Source organism: Dermacentor albipictus, chromosome 1, assembly GCF_038994185.2.
Source record: "Dermacentor albipictus isolate Rhodes 1998 colony chromosome 1, USDA_Dalb.pri_finalv2, whole genome shotgun sequence".
Classification (NCBI taxonomy): domain Eukaryota; kingdom Metazoa; phylum Arthropoda; class Arachnida; order Ixodida; family Ixodidae; genus Dermacentor; species Dermacentor albipictus.
In genome coordinates, this window is record NC_091821.1 from 147,451,130 (window position 1) to 147,475,313 (window position 24,184).

Consider the following 24,184-nt stretch of genomic DNA (forward strand, 5'->3'; position numbering starts at 1 on the left):
AGTAGTCGCCGTCAGGATGTCTCGCAATCGGTCGCCGTCGAACCGACTATATGGGGATATGTAGGCGCCGATAAGGGTGAAGGCCACTTTATTCTTCGTAATGCGGAGACACACGTATTGGTTTCCATCATGAGGCTGCACGGAGTGGGGAATGTAAGTCAGTTCTGTACGGATATAAACAATTACTTTGCTGGATTGCCCGCACGTCGACGCCATAAAGGCTTCGTATCCAGAGAGTCTTAGCACTTTGGACACGTTCGGTTCACATATTACCACTACAGGAAATTGGTGCGTGAAAACGTATTGGCGGAAACATGAAATCCGTGATTTAAGTCCTCTGGCATTCCACTGGAAAATCGTCGCGCTACGCACTTCATCACGGAATGAAGGCAGTGGAAGAGCCATTGTGCTTATGCAAGATTTGCAAGCACTGGGCTCAGGGCATCCAACACTTGCACTGCGCTTCGAGCTGTTGGCGTATTCGAGTTGCCCACAAGCGTGCGAATCGCATGTATCAAAGACTTGAGCATTGTAACGATTCGGCGGTCATGCTCTGTCAGCTCATCTGGGTGAGGGGTGGAGCATTGTGGTGCCTTTCCTTGTTGGGGTTTTTCCACAGGGCTTATCCTTGGCAGTGGTGGCCATTCCTCATCCACGGCATTCTTTTGAGATGCTCCGTTATCTATACATGGTTTGGAAACATTCTGCACTGAGGTTGGAGCAGATTCAACAGCAAGAGGCTGTGCGGCACGCGTATTCTTTGTGCGGAGAGCAGAATTCCTTGATGAGCGTCTGCGACGAGAACGACGTCGCCTGACGTCAGCAGCTGCTTCACGATGAGTCGACCGGTCCCTCACCATTTTCTTCAAGATGGAGAGTTCTCGCTTAACTCTAGGACATTCCTTTGATGAGGCATCGTGGGGCCCTTCACAGTTCGAACACTTAAAAGTTTTTGCCTGGCAGTTGCCTGCAGAGTGTTGCGCTGCACAGCGGGAACATACAGCAGACTTTCCACATACGGCGCTCACGTGACCGAATTTCTGACAGTTTCTACACTGAAGCGGCTTCGGAACAAAGGGCCGGACAGCATGTCGAAAATGACCTACCTTCACATGCGATGGAAGGCAGTCACCTTTAAAGACAATTTTCACGCATCTGGAAGTTCCGAGACGGGCCACCTGTAGTATCTGGATCCCATGATTGGCAGGCTTTATCAAAAGGGGTAAATCCTCGCCTGAGATGGCCGCATCAATGTCATATATGACGCCTGTAGTAGTCTCTTTTCCCATCGGGATGATGGTACGGACGTTCATGCCACCGAGAACAGTGACGGCTCGCAGAGAATCTAACGCCGACGCTTGGGCGACGTCTACCGCGACAATATTCTTCCGAGGGTTGACTCGTACGTCCTCAATGCTATTCGGCAACAGTCTCTCGAGTTCAACCGATGCAACTTGCCTGTTGAGGAACCTCATGTTGTCGGAGGGTAGCACAGGTAAGAAAAGGATGGTGTACTTCGGCGAACTCTGCGGAGTCCTCATAGTAGATGTGTCCACAGAGGCCCTAAGCATCCGCCGCTTTGCTTTCTGGCTCAGGACAGTCACGTAGTCGTCGTCGGAGCTGTCGTCGCTCTCGGTCGAGTCTATCAGGGTAGCCTCGCTGTCGCTCGAGAGGCTGTTCCGCTTCCTTGAGGCTGCCGACGCGGGCGCCGCTACATCAGGTGGGAGTGCGGGTGGCTCCACTTCCATTCCCGTCGGGCAGGGAACAGTGATGCCCGGAAGAAAGCGAGAATTACCACAAATTACTGGTGACGGAGAACAAGCACTCAGCAATAGAATCACTTCTTCTTCTTCCCTACTCTCTAGAAGGCGCTGGTTTAACCCAGGGGGTAAGACACTCGGCCCCTGAGCGTGAGGCCGTATGTTTTAAACTCACTAGCGCTAATGTTTTTCCTTTCGAATTTACTGTGTTTTTTAAGCAGTAATTGAAAAAAAAAGCAATTACCGAGGCGATAGAATGCAGGTGAGAGCTTACGTGGTCCAGGAACGCGCGGATAACACAGGCAATTGTGAGAGCGAGGGTGTCGCGGCAATGCCCTCACGCAACACCTGTCGCGCCAGCGCGGCAGCAGGTGTTCCCTTTCGCCCGCTCTGCTCCGTCGAGGCGCACACGTGACGTGGCGTTGCAGCCAATGGGAATTTAGGTGCCGTTTCGCTGCTACAGACGCCGCTTTTTTCGCTCAGCGGGCCATTTGATGATTCCGCATCAAAAAAGTACGCGTAAGGGTGTGCCGACTTCTCTGAATATAAACCGCAAAATAGGGAGGCCAATGTTTAAACCAGTAACTGATAGGAATAATCGTCTGGCGCGCTGCACCCAGCAACTGTGCTAATGTACTGCGTTATCGATTTTGCTAAGGCAGTTCGCGCTCGCTCGTGATCAAGCACTCGAGATTTCGGCCCCCGCACGTAATAGAGAGCACGGTGTCGCCGAAAAGAAGACACACAGAAGTAGGCGCGGGCGTGTGCTTGTTGGCTAAAATGGAACGAACGTCAAATTAGGTGTGTGAGATAATATACAATTCTAATGATACAAGAAACGGTCTCCGTTGGTGGGCAAATAATACCTTTTTGTACGCGAATCACCACAAAGGACAAATGGCAGTGACTATGCGGCAGAAAGAAGTCGCTTGAGCACATGACAGCTGCCAGGTGTGGTTCCACAACCCACTCAGAGCTATTGAGAACCAGAAAATTGATTGCCCGTCGCACGTCAGTGGAAGTAAAAAAAAAAGCAAACATCCGAAAAGGCTGACACAGAAGGACAGCCGTCAGGTTATATGAAAGAAAACAATGGCCTGCAATAACGGACTTCATAACTGAACGATGGGTACGAAAGAAAAGTCGAGACTGTGTATGCATTCCAGGGGTGCTATAACGTAAAGCTATTAGAAACTTTTCTATTCCAATTCAGGGTTGCAGTTTTTTCTAATGGTTAGTGGGATGATCAAGGGAATCCCTTTCTGCAAATACCTTTACATGTAATAAGAATATTTCCGTGGCACTATATCGAGTGCTAGCGTATGCTACATCACTTTGCCAACGTTTCTTTGCGGAGGATCCGTTCTGGGGACATTTTTAACGTTCCGTTGCACGCCGCCGCGATTTGCGACCCGCTACCGCAAGCTAAGTAAGGAGAAGCGGATCAATCACGGACTCTGGCATCACCCTCTTCAGCCGGTTATCTACTTTCATTGTGCTTGCTCGGCCCCATCGAATCCTACACTTGAGCGTGCTCCTCGCCTCTTGTCAGCCAATTCGATAAGGAAATCTGCTGAATGTAGGCAATGCTATTCGCTTTGAAAGCAAAAAAAAAAGTAACTTCCTATAAAGGCGGAGCGCGTTTGATTGGGCATTTCAAACAAAGCTGCGGGTTACCGCCCTATGCTTGCGTTGGTGGTTACTTAAATTTGACGTCAGGAGATTGGAATAAAAACAGATTGGAATAGTTTTAAGTTATAGGGCGCCAGTTTCGGCTTCGACGTTTCCCCGTCGCGTGACCTCAAACGTCGCGAATTGCTGGCGTGACTCAACCAGCAGTACGCAGTAGGCAGCACACGCATTTATTATGTCCGTCGCATTTTACCCTGGAGGAATAACAGCCGTTTCACGTGGGGCTTCGCGCATTGTAATTATTCTTAGCGGAACTTGGACGACCAAGGGCTTACGTTGTATGCACTGAGTGGCACGACCGAAAGGAAAGAGAAAAGAAAAATGCCGCTATAATCTAGCTACCGAGCTTAAGTTGCGAAACGCCTTCTCTGTGGGACATAATGAGATCCCACGTGAACGGTCATAGTCACTTTGCCGTCACTTCCTCACCGATGCCAGCTCAGAACAGCGGGTAGAGACGCTGTGTGTATAAAGATGAATGAGCTGTTCTTACCAACTGCCTCTTGAATCTGCGACGTGGACGCAAAAGCACGACCAGTGCTCAAGTGTACTTCAAGTACTCTGCGTCGTCCCAGTGCCCCAGGCTCGTGGAAACGCGAACAAGACTCCTAGTGGTTTTAGAGTTTACCGATCTCATCAGTGAGATAAACCCTTAATGGGCACAAGCCTATATTAGCAAGCACTAAAATGGACAACGAAGTATACTGTCAGGGGACATTAACTAATTTAGAGGTTCTTCTAAATGCACCCTAGGAACCTTAGGTGAATAAGAAAGTGTTTAGGAGGAGGACACGAAGGAAGGAAATGTAGGGGGGCCAACCAGACGGCGGGTCTGGTTTATTACCCTACGCGCCTACGACCTCAAAATGCATTAAGGGTAGCTTTGTCAGGTAGGTAATTAGCCTTCGGTTGTTTCGTGTGCTAGCGCTCACTTTTCATCGTTGACATACCGCAAGAAAAGTAGCTGTATAGCTGGCATGGTAAAAATTGACTGTTTCAGTTACCTGCTGGTGTAGCTGAAAGAAAGAAAGAAAGAAGCATAAAGGAAGGAAGAAAGAAAGAAAGGAAGAAAGAAAGGAAGAAAAAGAAAGGAAGAAAGAAAGAAAAAGAAAGAAAGAAAGAAGAGAGGAAGGAAGAAAGTAAGAAGAGAGGAAGAAAGAAGGAGAAAGAAAGTTACTGAACTACAGTTTCCCGCTTCAGCTTTGCCATTGCTATTGAGAGAATTCGCTGCTGCTGCGCATCTTTAGTCACCATCCATTTTGCTGTTAGTTTCAAAGAATCAAAGGAAACCTACGAGAGGGCGCCGAACCACAGCCTATCCGTGAGCTTTTCTCGATTCTTGACGTTGTGTGCGTCTTGGTGAATTTTTGGGCGAAAAAGCGCTTCAATAACAGGGAGGGAGGGGGCGGGAAGGGGTGGAAGGGTTGCAGTTTTTCCTAAGGGTTAGTGGGAGGACCAGGGGAATCCCTTTCTGCAAACACCTTAGTCAAGCTGGATACGTGAACCATTACGAGTAGATGAGGGGCCGTCAGCACTTGGTCGTTCCAATCTCGCCTCCCTACCAACGATTTACACAAGTGCATTTCTTTTCCCTTTCCTAGTCTTGCTGAAGCAGGGGAAAAAAAAACATAGGGGTAATATAGAAACAACATTAGCCCGCCCACACCGCCTACCTCAATTATCCGACGTAGCAGTGTCCGCGTGCTTGCAGAAATAGGCGCTGTTTTCTCTTCGCAATACTTCACGGGGAAGTGACATTTACGCATAGCGCATGCCCAACTCGCAACGCGCAATACCTCAGTCATGGCACTTCCAGTTACGCGGGCTATGTTAGCTAACAGTAGCCTGATTATTATTAATTTTAACAGAGTGAAATAAAACACTGAAGCGAAATAGCTGAGCACAGCTTAAAATATATTTAGCAAGTTTCCTAGTGTCGCAAGAGAGAGAGAGAGAGAGAGAGAGAGAGAGAGAGAGAGAGAGAGAGAGAAAAACCTTTGTTTTGTGTACTAGAGATATTTGCCTGACATACATACACGCCGCATACTAGCCCAGACCACAAGAGTTACATATGAACTGACCAGGTCATACATATCACTCACGCATACAGCATGCAAAAGCACACACTCTAACAAGTAACTATAAAATGTCTAGTCAGGGTCAGCGTACGGGAAGCGTCCGGGGGAAATCTGAGTGCTTTCGCCCCTAAAAACGTGGATCCATGGTCCAAGTACATGCCGCAGCTTAATGTAACATCCATGTAAATTTAAAGTAGATATCAGAATAGCCACTGAGGCCGATAAGTGTGCACATGCATAATAGAAGTTATTGCACACATTGACATAACACTCATTGCACAGTGGCGACCGTGTCAATTTCAGTTTGAACGAGTATGCCTAGTAGTTTGTATTGTCGACGTTTAGCCGAATGCATGTTAACCTCGTAGTACGGTCACGCATTGCAATGTCACCCGGCAAACTGCGAATGTTGTGAATGTCGGTACTACGAATGTTGCTGTGCTGTCGCACCGCATCAGCAAGTTCAGAGTACCACGAAGCGGCACTCACGAGAGCTGACACACCTATTTCAGAGAAAACTATGAAGACCAGGGCCTGTAATCGCAAAACCTCCTTGCGCTAAAATTGTTCACAAGAACAGTTTCTAACCAATCCTAATGCTGGACATATTATTAGCGAACGCGGTCAGCTTATGGCAAAGAGCACTTGCGAAATATTTTTTGAATTCGACTCCATGAGCCATTGAGCCGTAGAGCCATGAACCCCATGAGTCGTATTCCGAAGATTTACACTACGCTAGTGCTCAGTAGGATTGGCCTTCACTCTGGCGATCGTCTCTCTTATCACGGTGACCGCTACCCTGAGCGTCAACCAATGAGAAAATGTTCCATGGTATATTCCTCTGAACTTCAGCCAATTACGAAAACTGACAACATTCACCTCTGTAGAGCTTATTCCTATAGTCAACAGGGCCCGGATTCATAACTCGTATCTTGCGTAATTACAGACAGACAGACAGGCAGACAGACAGACAGACAGACAGACGGACAGACGGACAGACGGACAGACGGACAGACGGACAGACGGACAGACGGACAGACGGACAGACAGACAGACAGACAGACAGACAGACAGACAGACAGACAGACAGACAGACAGACAGACAGACAGACAGACGGACAGACAGACGGACAGACGGACGGACAGACGGACAGACAGACGGACAGACGGACAGACAGACGGACAGACAGACGGACAGACAGACGGACAGACAGACGGACAGACAGACGGACAGACAGACGGACAGACAGACGGACAGACAGACAGACGGACAGACGGACAGACAGACGGACAGACGGACAGACAGACGGACAGACGGACAGACGGACGGACGGACGGACGGACGGACAGACGGACAGACGGACGGACGGACGGACGGACGGACGGACGGACGGACGGACGGACAGACGGACAGACGGACGGACGGACGGACGGACGGACGGACGGGGTGGGAAAGACAGGGAAGTTAACCCGAAAGAATTCTGGTTTGCTACCCAGCACTAGGGGTAGGATAAGGGGAAATGAAAGACGAAAAGAATAGGGGCGGGGGAGTGAAAAAGCAAAGGCCCGAAAAAGGTAGAGGAGGTTGGAAACGTCCATAAGGACTATGGTCTCTCTAACAGGCCGCTCAAACGAAAAAAAATTTCAAGAGTGCCTTGACGGAATTGTGGTGTGACCACTGTATAGGCCGGCATTCTAGGAGTGTCTGCTCCGAAAGCGGACGGTCGTCTTAGAATGGCCATCGCGCTGACGATCGTCTCGTTATCACGATGATCGATATCACGTGGCACGCGCGTTAGTACTTCAACATAATTTGTATGGAGAACATTAGAACCGCTCAAACACATTCCTCCGTGTGCGCAGTCCTCGAAGAAAGGTTCACAAATGTCATACTCGGCCGGACGGCCGGATGACATCGACCGTAGAGGGGTCCATGATACGAGGTGCGAAAAAGATGTTGCCCATTTTATTAGGACACAAAATAAAAGCGAGAATATCCGTATACAGCGGTCGAAGATCAGGGGCATAGACTTCTGTGCGCAACAGAACTGCTTAGCAAATTGGTTCAGCTAGCGTGCAGCACTAACATATTTTAAAACTGCGGTCTTCAACAAAGCAGCAATCGTGACAGTAAGCAGCCGTTACAATTGCAGACTGCGCTTTCGTTTGGCATTTGCATCAGCGGATAACCAACCGCTGCGATGCCTTTTAATGAAGCCTGAGGACATGTAAAATAATATACTGCAAATGAACCACTTAGTCACTTTAGTATAAGCAGGAATGCTCAATCAAACTGTTCGATAGCAGACTAACTCCAGCTACTTTTGAGAAACCCCCTTCCTGGAACCCACCACCCATGAATACTGAGCTCTGGCTGAATATTGCAGCACTATCAATATATGCACATTTGTGTAACCACTGTGGCTGTTAATTTCTTAGTTCGTATTTTTTAAAGTTGTTTGCTGCCGCTAAAAGCAGTATAGAATAACATGCAAAAGCGCATGCGTACCTGTATTTACAGAGCCCCGCAGGGGCGTCTGCGTCAGCAGGCGTTTGGTGTGTGGCGACACCACGGACCCGAGCACACGAGGGTTGGACCCTCCCGCGTGTAGCCGTGCGCGGCTTAGCCGTGTCTGGGGAAAAGGGGATCCTGGGGGTTGAGCCGATGCTGGGTGTTTGGACCTTTAAGGCCCCCCGGCGGAGGCAACACACCCCTTTGGCCTCTGCTTCACATAGACGGCACCCCCGGACTGACCCACCCGGGGGAAATCGGCAGTCGCCTTTTCCTGTCCTCCTCTCCAATCTTCGTCTTTCTCTCCCACTTTTCCATCTTTCCTGTCTTCTCTTCACTTCTAATTACTTCCGTATTTCCTGGCGGCAAGGGTTAACCGTGTGTATCTACCCAGCCTTGGGTACATATATTAGGTTATAGCGGCGTTGTATAGCTGACGTCTACAGGTATGTTCATAACCTCGTAACGTCCCCTTGTTGGGCTCGGTGGTGGGTGGCTACCATCGCCGCTGAATATTCTAAGAATACATGGCAAATGCATTCCCCTCCCTTGCAGATCGTCCTTACAAAAGAGGGCGCACCGAAGCAATCTTCGATTTCACTTTGAAAACCAACGCAGAAACGTTCCCACGCTACCATGTGATCCACAGTGAAGGATCTCTACCAATGAGAAAACTATCCCCATTCCTAATAGCAAATGCCTAATAGAAAAAATCGGAAAACAATACAAAGCTTCAAAGATGTCAAGTGGGGACCTCCTCCTTGAACTCAAAACCAAAGATCAAGTTGAAAAGCTCGCTGATCTCACCTGTGTGGGAGACATCAAAGTCACAATCTCAGCACACCGTTCGCTTAACACAAGCAGGGGCGTAATATCAGAAGAAGATTTCGTAAACCTGAGTGATGAAGAACTCCTGGAAGGTTTCCAAGAACATAATGTAATCAAGGTTCAAAGAATAACTCTCCGAAGAAATAACGAGCAAATCCCGACCAAACACGTTATACTTACCTTTGGTACCAGTATTGTACCTACTACACTTGAAGCAGGCTGTCTGAAGATCAACGTAAGACCATATATCCCAAACCCGAGGCGGTGTTTCAAGTGCCAGAGGTTCGGACATGCATCGCAGTCATGCAGAGGTAAATCAACATGTGCAAAGTGTAGCGCCAATGACCATCAGTCGGAGAACTGCAATGCTGCTCCACACTGTACAAACTGCAAAGGAGAGCATCCAGCATATTCAAGATCTTGCCCCTGCTGGAAGAAAGAGAAAGAGATAATTGCAATCACATTGAAAGAGAAGATTTCCTTTTATGAAGCAAGAAAGAAACTAGCACACCTACCTCTAACAACCTACGCCAGTGCGGTGCGGCAGGGGACAGCACCGCAGTGGTCACAGGAGTCTACAGAGACCGCAGCCAGTGGCCCAGTAGTAACTCCATCTGTCCCCTTGGTGGCAGCAGCCAGTGCTGCTCCATCATCATCATCACAGACGGGCCTGCAGACCCCGGTCCCACAGGGTCCCAGGCTAAATCGAACTCCCAGGCCTGAGACGCGCGTCTCAGCGCCCGGTTCTCGATCATCCAGCGCCTCGGAGAAGGTTATGGATGTCGACACCAAAACTCCGGCGTCGTCGACGCCAAAACATCAGCGCTCCCTGGAGCGCACTAAGAAAGACAAACTCACAATAACTACGCGAACAAAGGGACCGGTAACCTGAACGGTTACCGTTCTTCCAATAGTACATTCCCACTAACAAATGTCACCTGCAATTACTTATTACATATATGTAAATTACCATTCTCATTCTGCCACTATGGCATTTATCGTACATTGGAATTGTAGAGGACTGATTCGCAATCTAGGTGACATTAAAGACATAACAAAAACCTTTTCGCCAATCGCATTTTGCCTACAGGAAACAAACTTAGGCCCTAAACACAGTCAATTCCTTAGAGGCTTCACCATTGTCCGAAGGGACCGCGAATGTTCCAGCCGTTTGTCAGGAGGAGTAGCAATAGTCGTGCAGGGCGGCACTCCTACCCGAAATGTCCCATTAAATACATCTCTAGAGGCCGTAGCTGTCACCATTCTATCCTACAAAACAATCACCATCTGCTCACTATATATTCCACCCCACACACATTTTACTATCAAAGACTTAGAAAATCTAAGAGATCAGTTACCAGAGCCATTTGTCTTGGTAGGAGATTTTAACGCTCATTGTACTCTTTGGGGCAGTGTCAAAACTGACCAAAGAGGGCAACTCGTTGAAGATTTTATTCTTTCAAACGATATCTGTCTTTTAAACTCAGGTGCGCCAACTTATTTCTCATCGACTTCTCGCACTTTTAGTTGTTTAGATTTAGCTTTTTGTTCACCCTCTCTTTTTACTGATTTTAAATGGGAAGCTCTCGACACGTCATATGGTAGCGACCACTTACCCGCACTCATCAAACACCTATCATCACCACAAACCCTGGTAACTAGACCACGCCGATGGAAAATACAGCTCGCTGACTGGCAGGTTTTTATGCAGAACGCGAAACTGGAAAATGTCTTTTCGCCAGAGCTCAGTATTGATGAACTTAATAAAAAAATCACTGAACTTATAATCACAGCGGCAGAAAAGGCGATACCGCAGTCTTCCGGCATTGTGCGCAAAAAGCTAAATCCTTGGTGGACAAACGAATGTACTAAAGCCAAAAAAGAACAAAATAAGGCCTGGGGAATCCTACGAAGGTACCCCACTGATAACAATCTTCTAAATTTCAAACAGGCCAAAGCCAAAGCACGATATATTCGAAGAAATGCAGAAAAATTATCATGGCAAAAATACATATCTTCAATCAATAGTACAGTCACATCAAAACGAATGTGGGACCAGGTGAGGAAATTTAGAGGAGAGTACTCATCATACACTATACCACTACTTACATGTCCAGGCACACAAACAACACTACAGGACCAGGCCAACTTATTAGGTGAACACTTTCATAACATATCCAGCTCAGCAAACTATTCAAGTACATTTTTAAAATATAAAGAATCGGCTGAGAAAGAGAGGCTGCCTACCACTGGGGCTTCAGCTGAAATGTACAATAAACTCCTCACAATACATGAATTGAACAGAGTTCTCTCTGCTGGTAAAAAAACGGCAACAGGTCTTGACCGTGTGCACTACACAATGCTGGCACACCTATCCCAAGCGTCGGTAGGGGCACTTCTTAAATTTTTCAATAAAATATGGGAGTCTGGGGTAATGCCCACAGATTGGGAAAAAGCGGTAGTAGTGCCTTTTCTAAAACCTGGTAAACCAGCTACATCCCCTAGCAGCTATAGACCCATTGCACTAACAAGTTGTCTAGCCAAATCTTATGAGAGCATTATAAACATAAGACTAACATTCATCCTAGAAACAAGAAACCTAATAGATAAACACCAGTGCGGATACCAAAAGGGCTGTTCCACCACTGACCATCTCGTGCGACTAGAGCATGAAATACGTGACGCGTTTCTTCACAAGCAATACTGCCTCGCGGTTTTCTTTGATTTTGAAAAGGCATATGATACCACATGGCGATACGGAATTTTGAGAGACCTGGCTGACATGGGAATTCGCGGAAGAATGCTAAGTTGTCTGTGCGATTTCATGTCAAACCGAACATTTCAAGTACGTCTCGGCACAATACTCTCGCGCACATTCACACAAGAAAATGGCGTTCCTCAAGGTTGCATTCTTAGCACGACGCTCTTCATAGTCAAAATGAACTCTGTAAATAAAGTCATCCCACCATCAGTTATGCACTCAATATATGTCGACGATTTGCAAATAGCTTGCCGCGCCTCAAACCTACCCACCTGCGAACGACAACTACAAATAACAATAAATAATCTTACACAATGGGCTGATAAAAATGGTTTCCGGTTCTCAACACACAAAACTGTCACAGTTCTCTTTTCGCAGAAGCGAGGGTTACACTGCACTCCATGTCTCACTTTACATGGTACAACGCTGCCCGTCAAAGAACACTATAAATTTCTAGGCGTAACGTTTGACACTAAACTGAACTTCCTGTCCCACATTAACGCAACTAAAATTAAAGCAAATAAAGCGCTAAATATCCTTAAGGTCTTATCACGTAAGCACTGGGGATCTGACCGAACATGTCTATTACGTATATACCGGTCCCTTGTACGTAGCATCCTCGACTACGGTAGTGTAGTTTATGGAGCAGCTAGGCAGTCCTACATTAAGCGACTTGATCCGGTTCACAATCTTGGCCTACGACTGGCGAGCGGTGCCTACAGGACATCGCCTGTACAAAGTTTATACGTTGACGCTAATGAGCCTTCATTACAGCACCGCAGAGCACAACTTACACTTTGCTATGTACTAAGAATTCGGTCATCACCACAACATATATGCTACAACATCGTAACACAGTGCCAATCACGAATACACTACACAAATAAACCAAACATGATTCGGCCACTCATCTTAAGACACGAACAATATTGTCAGACCTATGATGTTCCTCCCGAAGCCCTGCAGGTTGCCGAAAGGCCAGCAAGATTGCCCCCGTGGTGCAATTTTACACAGCTGTGTGACTGGACGTTAACACATATAAAGAAAAAAGACATTCCACAAGAGCATATAATACAAGAGTTCCGAGCTATCCAAGAAAAATACAAAAATTACACAGAATTTTACACTGACGGCTCTAAAACACAAGAATACGTAGGTGTCGGGATCGTAACAAAAAATTGGGAAAATAGCATTCGCATAAATAATTTTTCTTCAGTCTTTACCGCCGAAGTTTATGCTATATGGATGGCAGTTAAGAAAATTACTTCCGACAAGCAGAAGAATGCTATCATTTATACCGACTCGTTAAGTGCCCTAAGAGCCCTTAACTTAAACTCCGTGTCTGAACCCCTGCTTGGCGATATCTTAAACATAGTATTTAACAAGAAATACGAAGGAACCATACGATTCTGCTGGGTCCCAAGCCATGTTGGGATAGCAGGGAATGAAGCTGCAGATAGAAGCGCATCCATGGCAGCGCACAAAAGCATCACACACATAACACTTCCATACAAAGACAGCATCAGAGCGGTTCGTAAGGCCCTTGCATCAAAATGGCAGCAAGACTGGAACTCATGCGTAAATAACAAGTTACATATAACTAAACCCCTGCTTCGCGAGTGGAAATCATGCACACACCAAGAACGGTTCTATGAGGTAATGTTATGTCGACTTCGAATTGGACACACGCATCTAACACACAACTTTTTACTTCGAAACGAAAGTCCACCAACATGCGAGAAATGTCACGAAACGCTCACAGTAACCCACATCATTATATCATGCCCACACACTGAAACACAGAGACAGAAACATTTCAAAAATCTGTATCACTTACATATACCTCTGCATCCTGCCTTAATATTGGGCGATGACCCACTAGTGCCATTCACTAACCTGTTCCAGTTTTTAGATGAAACGGATTATCTACGTCGACTTTAAGGTAATACAGCTATAACTACCTTAACATTAGATCTTATACTGTCCTGTGACTGGCGCAGCATGGCCTTAGTCGCCTTTGCGCCATTAAACCCGAATTAACTAACTAACTAACTGTATTTACAGAGGAGCAGACCCGCCGCGGTGCTGTATTGCTGAGAATAAGGTCGCGGGTGCAATCCCGGCCGCGGCGGCCGCGTCCTAATGAGGGCGGAATGCAAAAGCGCTCGTGTACCGTGCATTGTGTGCACGTTAAAGAAACCCAAGTGGTCAAGATTAAGCCGGAGCCTCCCATTACAGTGTGTCTCATAATCAGATCGTGGTTTTGGCACATACAACATCAGAATTTAGTTAACGTTAACAGGAAGACCCATCTGTACACATAGCTCCCAGTCCTCCTGTTTAACATGCGGCGCTGTGGCGCTCCTCCGCGACCCCCCTACCCCCTTTCTTTTTGCGTACATACATCCTTCGAAAACACGTTGTTTGAACATGCGCGCATTTATTTGCGATATCAAAATCTGAACGCACCTTGGCACCAAGCGAGATAGATAGATAGATAGATAGATAGATAGATAGATAGATAGATAGATAGATAGATAGATAGATAGATAGATAGATAGATAGATAGATAGATAGATAGATAGATAGATAGATAGATAGATAGATAGATAGATAGATAGATAGGATGGCTTAACCAGATGCAAGTTTGTTTGGCTACCCTGTACTGGGGCATGGGAAGTTGGATTTAGAAAGAAGGGAGCAGGATATACTAGACAAAAATATGAACTACTGTAGGCGTCCAGTGAATTGCAAAAAAAAAAGAAATACGTTCACGGTTTTCTCATGGGATATCAAGTCGCGTTTATGCTGTACGGTTATCAGTTCCGGCAGAGGTCGGGCGTCGCACTTGTCCAGCACAGCGGTGAATGAGCGTCTCCTCGCAAAATACGGCGGAAACTGGCACACAATGTGACCGATAGTTTCATCTTCACCGCAGGGGTCAGAGGCTACGGTGTCGGCCACCCTATGTAGGCGGCGTAGGAACCTTGGCGCCAGTTTGTTAGCATGGTCATATATGGGTAGGTGTAACTTTGTCTAGTATTAATGAGACCTGAAAAATAAAATAAATGAACAACTTTCTATGGAAATGCAGAAGACACATTCACAAAAATTTTGAATGGGCATTTTTTTTTTCAGAAATGTAATGCTTTTGCTATGCATAGTGGCATAGTATCATGACAGTACGTCTCTGCCATGATACATGGGTTGTTGTGTGCCCTGCGCGCAAGCCACATGTGAGTGCATACATAGGTGAAATTTTATCGTGTTTGTTCCCGCATAAGAGTGAACAGTTTCAGGTGTCTATAAATCACACCATTTTACCCCTCGAATGAGATGTTTTACACGGAAAAACACCCTAACTGCGAGTGTAATCCCCAACATTACACTCTTGGCAACGTAATATTTTAATGGGCGTAATTACAAATTGCCCCCTTCAAACAGAATGAAATGTATTTTAACGATTGGACACATTCTGATTTGGGAGTCAAGCGAGAATGCCTCTGTACTAAGATGTTGGGGCGCGCTAAACAAACCCAGTTATAAAGAACAATCACTGACTACTCTATGCGGCGCTTCTAAAGGTCCAGGCGCGACATTTGTGACGTAAAATACCGATAAATAATAAAGGAATTGAACTGCTAATCATTTCTTTAAATGGCGTAAACACTTCTCTTGTTGAAATTGTATCCAACAGCCAAGATTTTTCTTCAGGTGTTGCTGACGCAACGGCTACGCAATGCCCCCAATCGATTCTGCCGTCATGACTGGCTCCATTGAGTTTGGCGATGGAATGAGATTACGCAATGCGAGCAAAGATATCTTTTCCTCCTCCTGTATACGCAGAGTCTGCTCTTCGGTGTTGCCAAGGGCTCCGTTGTAAGCTTAGACGAATCCTTGCGGCACTTCGCAGTAAATGACGTCGGTTACTTATAAGCTTATTATATTCATATCTTGTCTGTCTACGCGGCTGGCTGTCTTTCGTCGCATCTGAATACGTCTCTGCCGCGATACATGAGTTGTTGCGTGCACTGCGCGCAAGCTACATGGGACGGCGTACATGGGTGAAAATTGATCGTGTTCGTGAGAACTCCAGCGAAGAACGCGGAGAAAGAAGCGTCGTCCTTCGCCTCTCCAGTCTCACAGTGCGTCCTGCGTAGGCGCGCTGCGCTCGGCGACCAAGCGGCGTGTACTGTTGCCGGCGGGAGGAGCAGGTGCCTGTGCGTCTGGCCAGTCTGCTTGCTGACCCTTCCGGCAACCGACCGCTTGTCGGGAGCGTGGTAGCTGCGCACGCTACGTCATGTTTTAACCTTGGAGACGCCGGGGCCCTTGGCGCGTACCTACACTATAGGAGGAAAGCGCGACTGCGGCGGCGGCGCTGGCAACTGGGCACGTGCCATTGCCCAATGAGCCGCGGAGGCAGCTGTCGCCCCTGGTTTGTTTGCGTGCCGGGCGTGCGTTGCGGGTGCTCAATGGATGGCGTTCGGCGTGAGTGACGCATCGTATCACGCCGCCGGCGGCTCGCCACCCCCCCCACTGTCAGATGGTTATTGCTAGCCCACAATTTGTATCAATGGCTCTGCACCTCGGTTCGTACTCTTCCTTTTTCTCGCTTTAGGTGTGGTGGTGTCGTCACTCTTAGTTGAATCTGTGTGCAGTGTCTGCCTTGCAGCTTGTCTGTAAAACGTTCGTTATCTCCGTGCAGGTACTCGCTACATCCGCTGGGGAACACAAACAATGGAATCGAGGCTGTGCTCAGGTATACGCTGCATCATAAGACAGCTCTCTCTCCCGTTCCACCTAGCAGTTAGGAAGAGTAAATATTGGGTTCTCTTGAACGTACTTTATGGACGCTTGTCCTCATTTTTATGAATGAGAGCAAATGAAGATAAAGCCGAGAAGTGTTGCATGGGCGGCCAAATCGATGAATTTATCTTATCTGGTGATCCATGTAATACGTATAGTGAAAGATAGATAGATAGATAGATAGATAGATAGATAGATAGATAGATAGATAGATAGATAGATAGATAGATAGATAGATAGATAGATAGATAAGAGATGAGAAAGGCGGGGGGGGGGGGCTAACCGGGAGATAGATATCCAGTTTGCTGCCCTGCACTGGGGAAGGCGTAAGGCGACACAGAAAGATCTTTGAGAAAAAGTGTACTCACACGGAAAGAGGAGGGGGAAAAAAAAGAAATACACGTGAAGTGAGTTTTTCACGTAGGTATTGTAGGTAACGGCTAGACATGCGGGAAAATAGCGCTTGGCAAACTGGTCTCAAGACAATTCAGTAAATGCCCAAATTATATGATCTTCATGTGCAATAATATCAGATTCCTTAGTGAAGGGTATAATTGCTTCATGAAACTTCAGGTAAACAAATATGTCGCCTCTGTCATGAGCTAGACGTATGTTCACAGTTTTACGGTCATAGTCGCATACGCATGTGTACGCATGTGTATGCAGGATAAGGTCTCTGGAAAGACACCTTATGCTGGCGCATGTTTTCTGGTTAGTATTTCACGGGCATTCGCAATAAAAACACAACTTGTACGCGGTTCATTACCGGATTCTTAACTCAAGATTTGAGCGGGCATGTTCGGTGGCAACGTGACAAAGCAGCAACGAGTGAAAGACGTTCTGACTGTAATAAATGTACTTTTGCTGTTATTTAGTCGCGTACATAAGTTGAGTGATGGGTTTTTAATAGCGGTGGCCGGGAACTGTCCATTTCGCTGCTTACGACATGTCGCTTATAACGCCTGAATGAAACAGATTGTCGTGCATATACATACGGAGTCACGATAACCGTGTGTATTATGTAAGTTCTGGCACAAAGCACATTGTATTTATGTAGTAGCAACACCAACGCTGGTCCCACTGCATGTTTTTGTCCTCGTCCCATCACGCTGCTTAAACATGGTTTCATTGTGTGATTGTTTTTTGTTCATTATTCTGGTGAAATCACATCTACTCTGTGTAGACTTTGTAATGAGTAGCGTGTTGTGCTGGTATTAACAGCGACTATTCTTGCGTAGTCTTTGATATCCCAAATAAGCTTTTATGTTACAGGTTGTAGTACTTTGCAGAGGAGACCTTACATGATTAGGTGTTTGCGGCTTCAAATAGAGAAGCCAATCTATCATTTTATATATAAACACTTCTCTCGCTCTTGCATATTCTCGGCATATCTCTCTGGCACATCTACTGGCTAGTCGCATGTGTGCATTTACATATCCATTTTTGCTGGCTTACCGGCAATTTACTAACCATTGTAGGTGTCTGTGTAGGTGTATGCGGAGCAGACTATATAGGTGACAGGTTATCCAGCACGGTGGGCCGCTGTACCTTATACAGGGTGTTTCAGCGAACACTTTCACATTTTTTTAAAGGCAGCCTGTTACTTGTGTGCTTCAGTGCATGAAACCACGTTTTGTTAACGAATTAACTGGAACGCCAATGCATTTATCTACTAAGTTCGAGAATTTACTTCTCGAAACTGGTGTCATCTTGAAAATTCGTTCCAAGTGGATCCGCCTTGCGAACTCCACGGCTATAATTTGTAAATTTCAATATGGGCCGTAACGTAATTCGTTAAAAACTTAATTAGTGAATGTTTATGAATTAGTCGATTTTGCATCTCAATTTTTTGTGCAAGTATTGTCTGCTGCTTCGAGTAGACCAGCTCATGAACTAAATTGGGATTTCTGCCATAGGCAACTGTCTTATTGAAAACGTTCGCTGAAACACCCTGTTTATAGCGACAGAAACACATCTCGGCGGGAAAGAGAACGATGCAGTGGCGCAAGCATTGCATCGAGCCGCTTTTGCGTAGAGGAACTATTTCGGGGAAGGGTGATAGAACTACGAATGCTCTTGAGTCTTGCTCCCGCCCCACTCTCGTGGGCGAAATGACTCTGCCTGCGTAACCGGCGCTCAAGCCTGTCAACCCCTTTCTTGTGATTATCCTGGTCGCTATACTTAGGGCAAAGTGCGTGAAATCCTTACACCATCCCAGCACATTGTTCTCTTGCATAGTTTCGCGGAGTGTCTAACCAAAAGAGCACCCTCGGCGACTTACGTGCGCGCATTTGCACAGAGGATAGCAATTGTTGCCATAGTCTTGAGGTCTGCTAAAAAACGCTTAGCTCTGCAAGCGGAACTTCGTACAAGAGCACAGCCGATGGGAGAATCAGGGAAAATGAGGGGCTACATTTTTTTTTTGTTAGAAACATACAACTAAGAGAAAAAGGGGAAGCCGGCGCAACCTATAGGATCGTCGTCGTCGTCATCTTCATCATCATCATCATGTTTTATGTGCACTGCAGGACGAAGGCCTTTCCCTACGATCTCCAATTACCTCTGTCCTGCGCCAACCAATTCCAACTAGCGCCCGCGAATTTTCTAATTTCATCGCTCGACCAAGTCTTCTGCCATCCTCGACTGCGTTTTCCTTCTCTTGGTACCCATTCTGTAACCATAATCGTCCAACGATTATCTAACCGGCGCATTACATGACCTGCCCAGCTCCATTCTTTTCTCTTGATGTCAATTAGAATATCGTCTATACCCGTTTGCTCTCTGATCCAAACCGCTCTCTTTCTGTCTCGTAACGTTATGCCTAGCAATCTTCGTTCCATCGCTCTTTGCTCGGTCCTTAACTTGTTCTCAAGCTTCTTTGTCAGTCTTCAAGCCTCTGCCCCATATGTCAGCAATGGTAAAATGCACTGATTGTACACCTTCCTTTTTAATGATAATGGTAAGCTTTCAGTCAGGAGCTGACAATGTCTGCCATATGCGATCCAACCAATTTTTATTTTTCTCTTAATTTCCTTCTCATGATCAGGCTTCCCTGTGATTAGTTGACCTAGGCAAACGTACTCCTTTACCGACTCTAGAGGCTGACTGATGGTCCTGAGCTCTTGTTCTCTTGCCCGGCTATTCATCATTGTCTTTGTCTTCTGCATATTAATCTTCAACCCCACTCTTACACTCTCTCTGTTACAGCCCTCAATCATTGGTTGTAACTCGTCTGCAGTGTCGCTGAATAGAACAATGTCATCGGCAAACCGAAGGTTGCTGGGGTATTCGCCATCGATCCTTACTCCTAAGCCTTCCCAGTTTAATAGCTTGAATACTTCTTCCACGCAGGTAGTGAATAGCATTGGAGAGATTGTGTCTCCCTGTCTGACCCCTTTCTTTATAGGTTTCTTCCTGCTTTTCTTGTGTAGAAAAAGGCAGCTGTAGAACCTCCGTAGAAATTTTCCAACGTATTTACGTAAGTGTTCTGTACTCCTTGATTACGTAATGCCTCTATGACTGCTGGTATCTCTACTGAATCAAATGCTTTTTCGTAAAATATGACAGCCATATAGAGAGGCTTATTGTACCCTGCGAATTTCTCAATAACCTGATTAATGACATCGATATGATCCATTGTAGACAGGGGCTTAGCCAGGGGGGGGGGGACTTATGGGGCTTCAGCCCCCCCCCCCCCGAAATTTTTTCATGCTGTGATGCACCACCAACCAAAACAACCCACGGTGCCAGAAATCATTCTGGATTTTCCCTAGAATGTATCTTTCGCGCCCGAAAAGTCATTTCGACGCGAAGATTGTGAACTCGGGCTGGATTTCGTGGCAACGCGCATGTATGTGGAGTCACATAACGCAAAGGTCCCCATCCGAGCACAAATTTTCAAGTGCGCTTTGATGGCGAGCGGACTCGTCGCGTCATCTCGCAGAGGCCGCAGAATCTACGGAGCGCATGGAGTTCAATTAACAAACTTTAGAGGTATAAACATCACAGAAAGTTTTGATGCGAAAGGCGCATTGACATTTCCAATGTCGTGCTTTGCATTTTCAATTCCGGATCTTTGTGGGTTTAATGTTCTTATTAACATTTGATGCCAAAAGCTGCATTGACTTTTCTAAAGTCGTACATCGGACCATACAACGAAACAAGCCAAATCGATACACTATCAGACAAGTTGGCAAAGCACGCAGCGAGGTCCGACGAGACGAAGCGTTGTGATGGTTCATATTTACCATCATGTCACAGAAAACAATATCAACATCTTTTTCATCTGCGCCAAAGCATCCATGTCAAGACACTAAAGCAAGCAAAGGTATGCGTTCTTACTTATTTATTCTACTTTGAATTTTATTCGCGAGGACACATTGAGCCTCTCCAATTTTTTGTTCTCGCTACCCGCGGGCTACCAGAGCCAGCCAGAGGTCATGCGTTTTTCACGTGTCGCCCTGACAACGTTCGTATTTCTCTGGTAGAGCGGATTTTGGCCTCGGAGAGCTTTGGACGCTTCATGGATAGCAGACGAGAAAAAGAAGCAATGGTCGCTTGCCGTCACCATTGTGGGGACTCGACAGATAGATTGCAACGCGTTCGCTTGAGGGCATCACCATCCTTTCGATGTTATCGCAACGTCTGCGGAAAGTCTTATCTCGCCAGTGTAGGATAACGAGCAGCATGCATATGGTTCTCTGTGGACCAAGCGTCTCGCGTTTTCTTGGATATTCTTTAGGTAGCTACATTAGGTGCCCCAAGTAGGTATTCGATTGTGGCCAAGATGCTTTCCTTCGCGTTTCTTCATTTTGGTGCCCCCCCTTTCCCCCCCCCCACACATACATTGTTGCGGCGCAGCGAATTGTCTTATGCTGAAAGTTCGATTTTGTTACTACTTTTGCGAAAAGTAATGGGCCATGGGACTCTTCACTTGCCGGATACTCTCACTATATTATTGCGATAGCAATTAGGTGAACACTCGAGGCGCATTCCTGTCGTCGCCGTCATGCTCCGTATGAAATCCAAGGGCGATAACATCGTCAGCGCGCGCAGCATGTGCGAGGGAAAGCGTAGCGGGGGGGGGGAGGAGGGGGAGCCAAACGATGGTGGGTCAGTCTTGTGTGCGCAACGGAGAAAAGCGGGAAGGAAGTGCGCCGCCTTCCGTCGCGCGCGATGCATCGGGTGAGTAGAGGGCGTGGAGGGAGGGGTGCGGGCCTTAGGATTCTGTGATCTGTGAATCTGTGACTGCGCAACCTGTTTATTTGCCTTGTTTGACGCATTATACGGAGTGTTTTAGCTAACATTAGCCAGAGTTAAAAAAATATGCCGATGCATTCTAAAACGACGCGACCAAAAGCATTTTACTTACTTTTGTATGCATTGTGTAGCTGTTTTGTATTTTGTTTAATTAGATGATTAGTCAAGATTAATTTACTAACTTCTGAAGCAACGAAGCTAGGAAGAAAATACCAATTAGAAAGTTTCAGAGCGGTTTGCGAAACGTCCGAGTAAGCAGTTTCTGTATTTCTATCTATTAAGTATTAGTGTTTTTCAGCTCACTGCGGATTCCCGCGAAATACAAAAAACACAACCTGACATGCCCGCTTGCGCGTCGTGATTGCACTGCTCCCAAGCTTTCCGCGCACAAACAGCCATAGGTGCACTAGCTGCCACTTAAAAAGCGACAGAGCAACGACGCAAGCGTTGGCTGTTCGATTTAAGCTAGCAACCGTTATCTCCTGTGCTGTATAAAGCGGCTGATGGACGTGGTTGGAGTGGTAGGTGGTAATGCCAGACAGCGATAAACAGACTATCGTGCATCGGCCCCCAAAGCACGAGCAATTTAGTGATGCCTTTTTCCAACGAGGAAAAAGCAAACATGATCCTTGCCCTAGTTAGAGGTTCGCTCCAACGTTTTGTCTTTCACGGCGGCTAATCCACACGCTAGTACGCGCCGCGTGAGCGCACAGCTCGGTGTGTCCAACTGAACTGCCTGGATGATTTTGAGAACAGCTGGACTGCACCCTTATCACCTGCAGTTGCATCAGTGCCTGGAATCAAAGGATCTTCAAAAGAGACTCGACTCTAAGAATTGGATTTTGATTCAGGAGGAGCAGGATTCTGACTTTCTCACCAAGGTATCCAGACTGACGAGATGAACTTTTCCTGAAATCGCCAAGTAAATATCCACAATGCCCACTATAGAAGTGAGCAAAATCGCCACTGGCTAGGAAGATCCCGCCACCAATATCAGTGGTCTTTTAACGTTTGGTGCGGAATATATGACAACACAGTCATTGGCCCAGTGTTTTTAACAACACTCTGACCGGCAAGAGGTATGTATGTCAGTTCCTGATAGGGCCGCTTGAAAACTTCTGCTGCAACATGCCACTAGCCCAGCTTGACGCAATGTGGTGTCAGCACGACGGGGCCCCAGCCCACACCTACAGTCAAGCACGAGCATGGCTTGATGTTACCTTCCCAGGGCAATGGATAGGGAGAAACGGGCCTGTCCTGTGGCCGGCAATGTCACCCGACCTCAACCCTCTTGACTTTTTCTTCTGGGGCTATATTAAGGATCACGTATACACGACGGAAACGGCGACTCCAGAAGCCGTACAGGAGACGATAATTGAAGTCTGCCACAGCATTTCAACGACGGTGCTCAAGGCAGCGACAGCAAGCGTTCTTAGCAGGTCCCGGTGTTGTATCGCTGCAGAAGGTGACCACTTCGAGCGCTTGCTGTGAAAGCGCATGAAAAATAAACGTAAATTCAGTGAAAGACTGCGTCTTGTCATTATTGATACTCTTATTCCACCATTTTCAGCCTTCTGTAAACTGAGTTTTTTATTTAGAGATGTTCAATTTGCTTACACCTATCGCGAAATGACGGACCTGTTGCTTCCGCCAGCACAAAACTTTCGCGAGGGGAGCACATCGCTGGCGTAAACGGCACAGCCGACGCCTACGTGGCTGCCCTGTCGCCTTTTAAGTGGTAGTGCGCCTATGGCTGTTTGTGCGCGGAGTGTTGGAGACCAGTGCAATCACGACGTACAAGCGGGCGTGTCACTTAGTGTTTTGTATTTTGCAGGCACCACGAGTAAGCTGAAATACACTAATACTCAATAGATATATAGAAAGACAGAAACTGTTTATTCGGACGTTTCGCAAACCGCTCTGCAATTTTCTAAATGGAATTTTTTCCTAACCTCGTTACTTCAGAACTTGGTTTATTAATCTTCACTAAAAATCTAATTAAGCAAAATGCAAAATATAGCGTGACACACTACTTACAAAAGGGAGCAACATGCACTTGGTCGCGTCGTCTTAGAGTGCATCGGCATATCTTTAAGCTCTGGCTAGAATTAGCTGAAACACCCTGTATAAAGTGACTTTTGCTTAGATACGTAGATTTATTGGTTACTTAATTATACGTATATTTAAATACCTTGTTGCGAGATTTTGTAGATATATGCAGTGAACTTTGTTTCCAGGGGCAGTTTTCTTGCTTTTATCAATCTTCGCGTTTGTGTATTCCATTGTACTTCGAATTCCTAATGTATATTTTGCAGAACTGCTGCTTTTTATATGTGATCTCTGTTGCGACTACGATTTCGGTGCAATTACGATACGCAACCGGTGACAGCTGCACCTGCGCAGTACAGTGGAACGAAGGACAGCGTCACTGAGATTTTTCCCTGGCCGTTGCATATGTACGAAAATGTAAGCAAGGCTTTCAAATGGC

The 24,184-nt window shown here is 46.5% G+C and overlaps 1 protein-coding gene across 9 annotated transcripts in view; it reads left to right on the forward strand.

Annotated features, from left to right (window-relative positions):
- The window catches only part of LOC135911016 ((Lyso)-N-acylphosphatidylethanolamine lipase-like), a 146,873-nt gene that overhangs the window by 38,675 nt on the left and 84,014 nt on the right, over positions 1-24,184 (forward strand). For 4 of the 9 annotated variants that reach the window (XM_065443087.2, XM_065443088.2, XM_065443091.2 and 1 more), the window contains exon 2: positions 16,337-16,390. The exons of 3 other annotated variants lie outside the window; for them this stretch is intronic. In XM_065443087.2, coding sequence (XP_065299159.1) covers positions 16,369-16,390 — 22 coding nt within the window. In that variant the 5' untranslated portion in view covers positions 16,337-16,368. Of the gene's footprint in view, positions 1-16,018; positions 16,221-16,336; positions 16,391-24,184 lie in introns of those variants that run through there. 2 more of the 9 variants (XM_065443085.2, XM_065443086.2) reach the window with 1 other exon arrangement.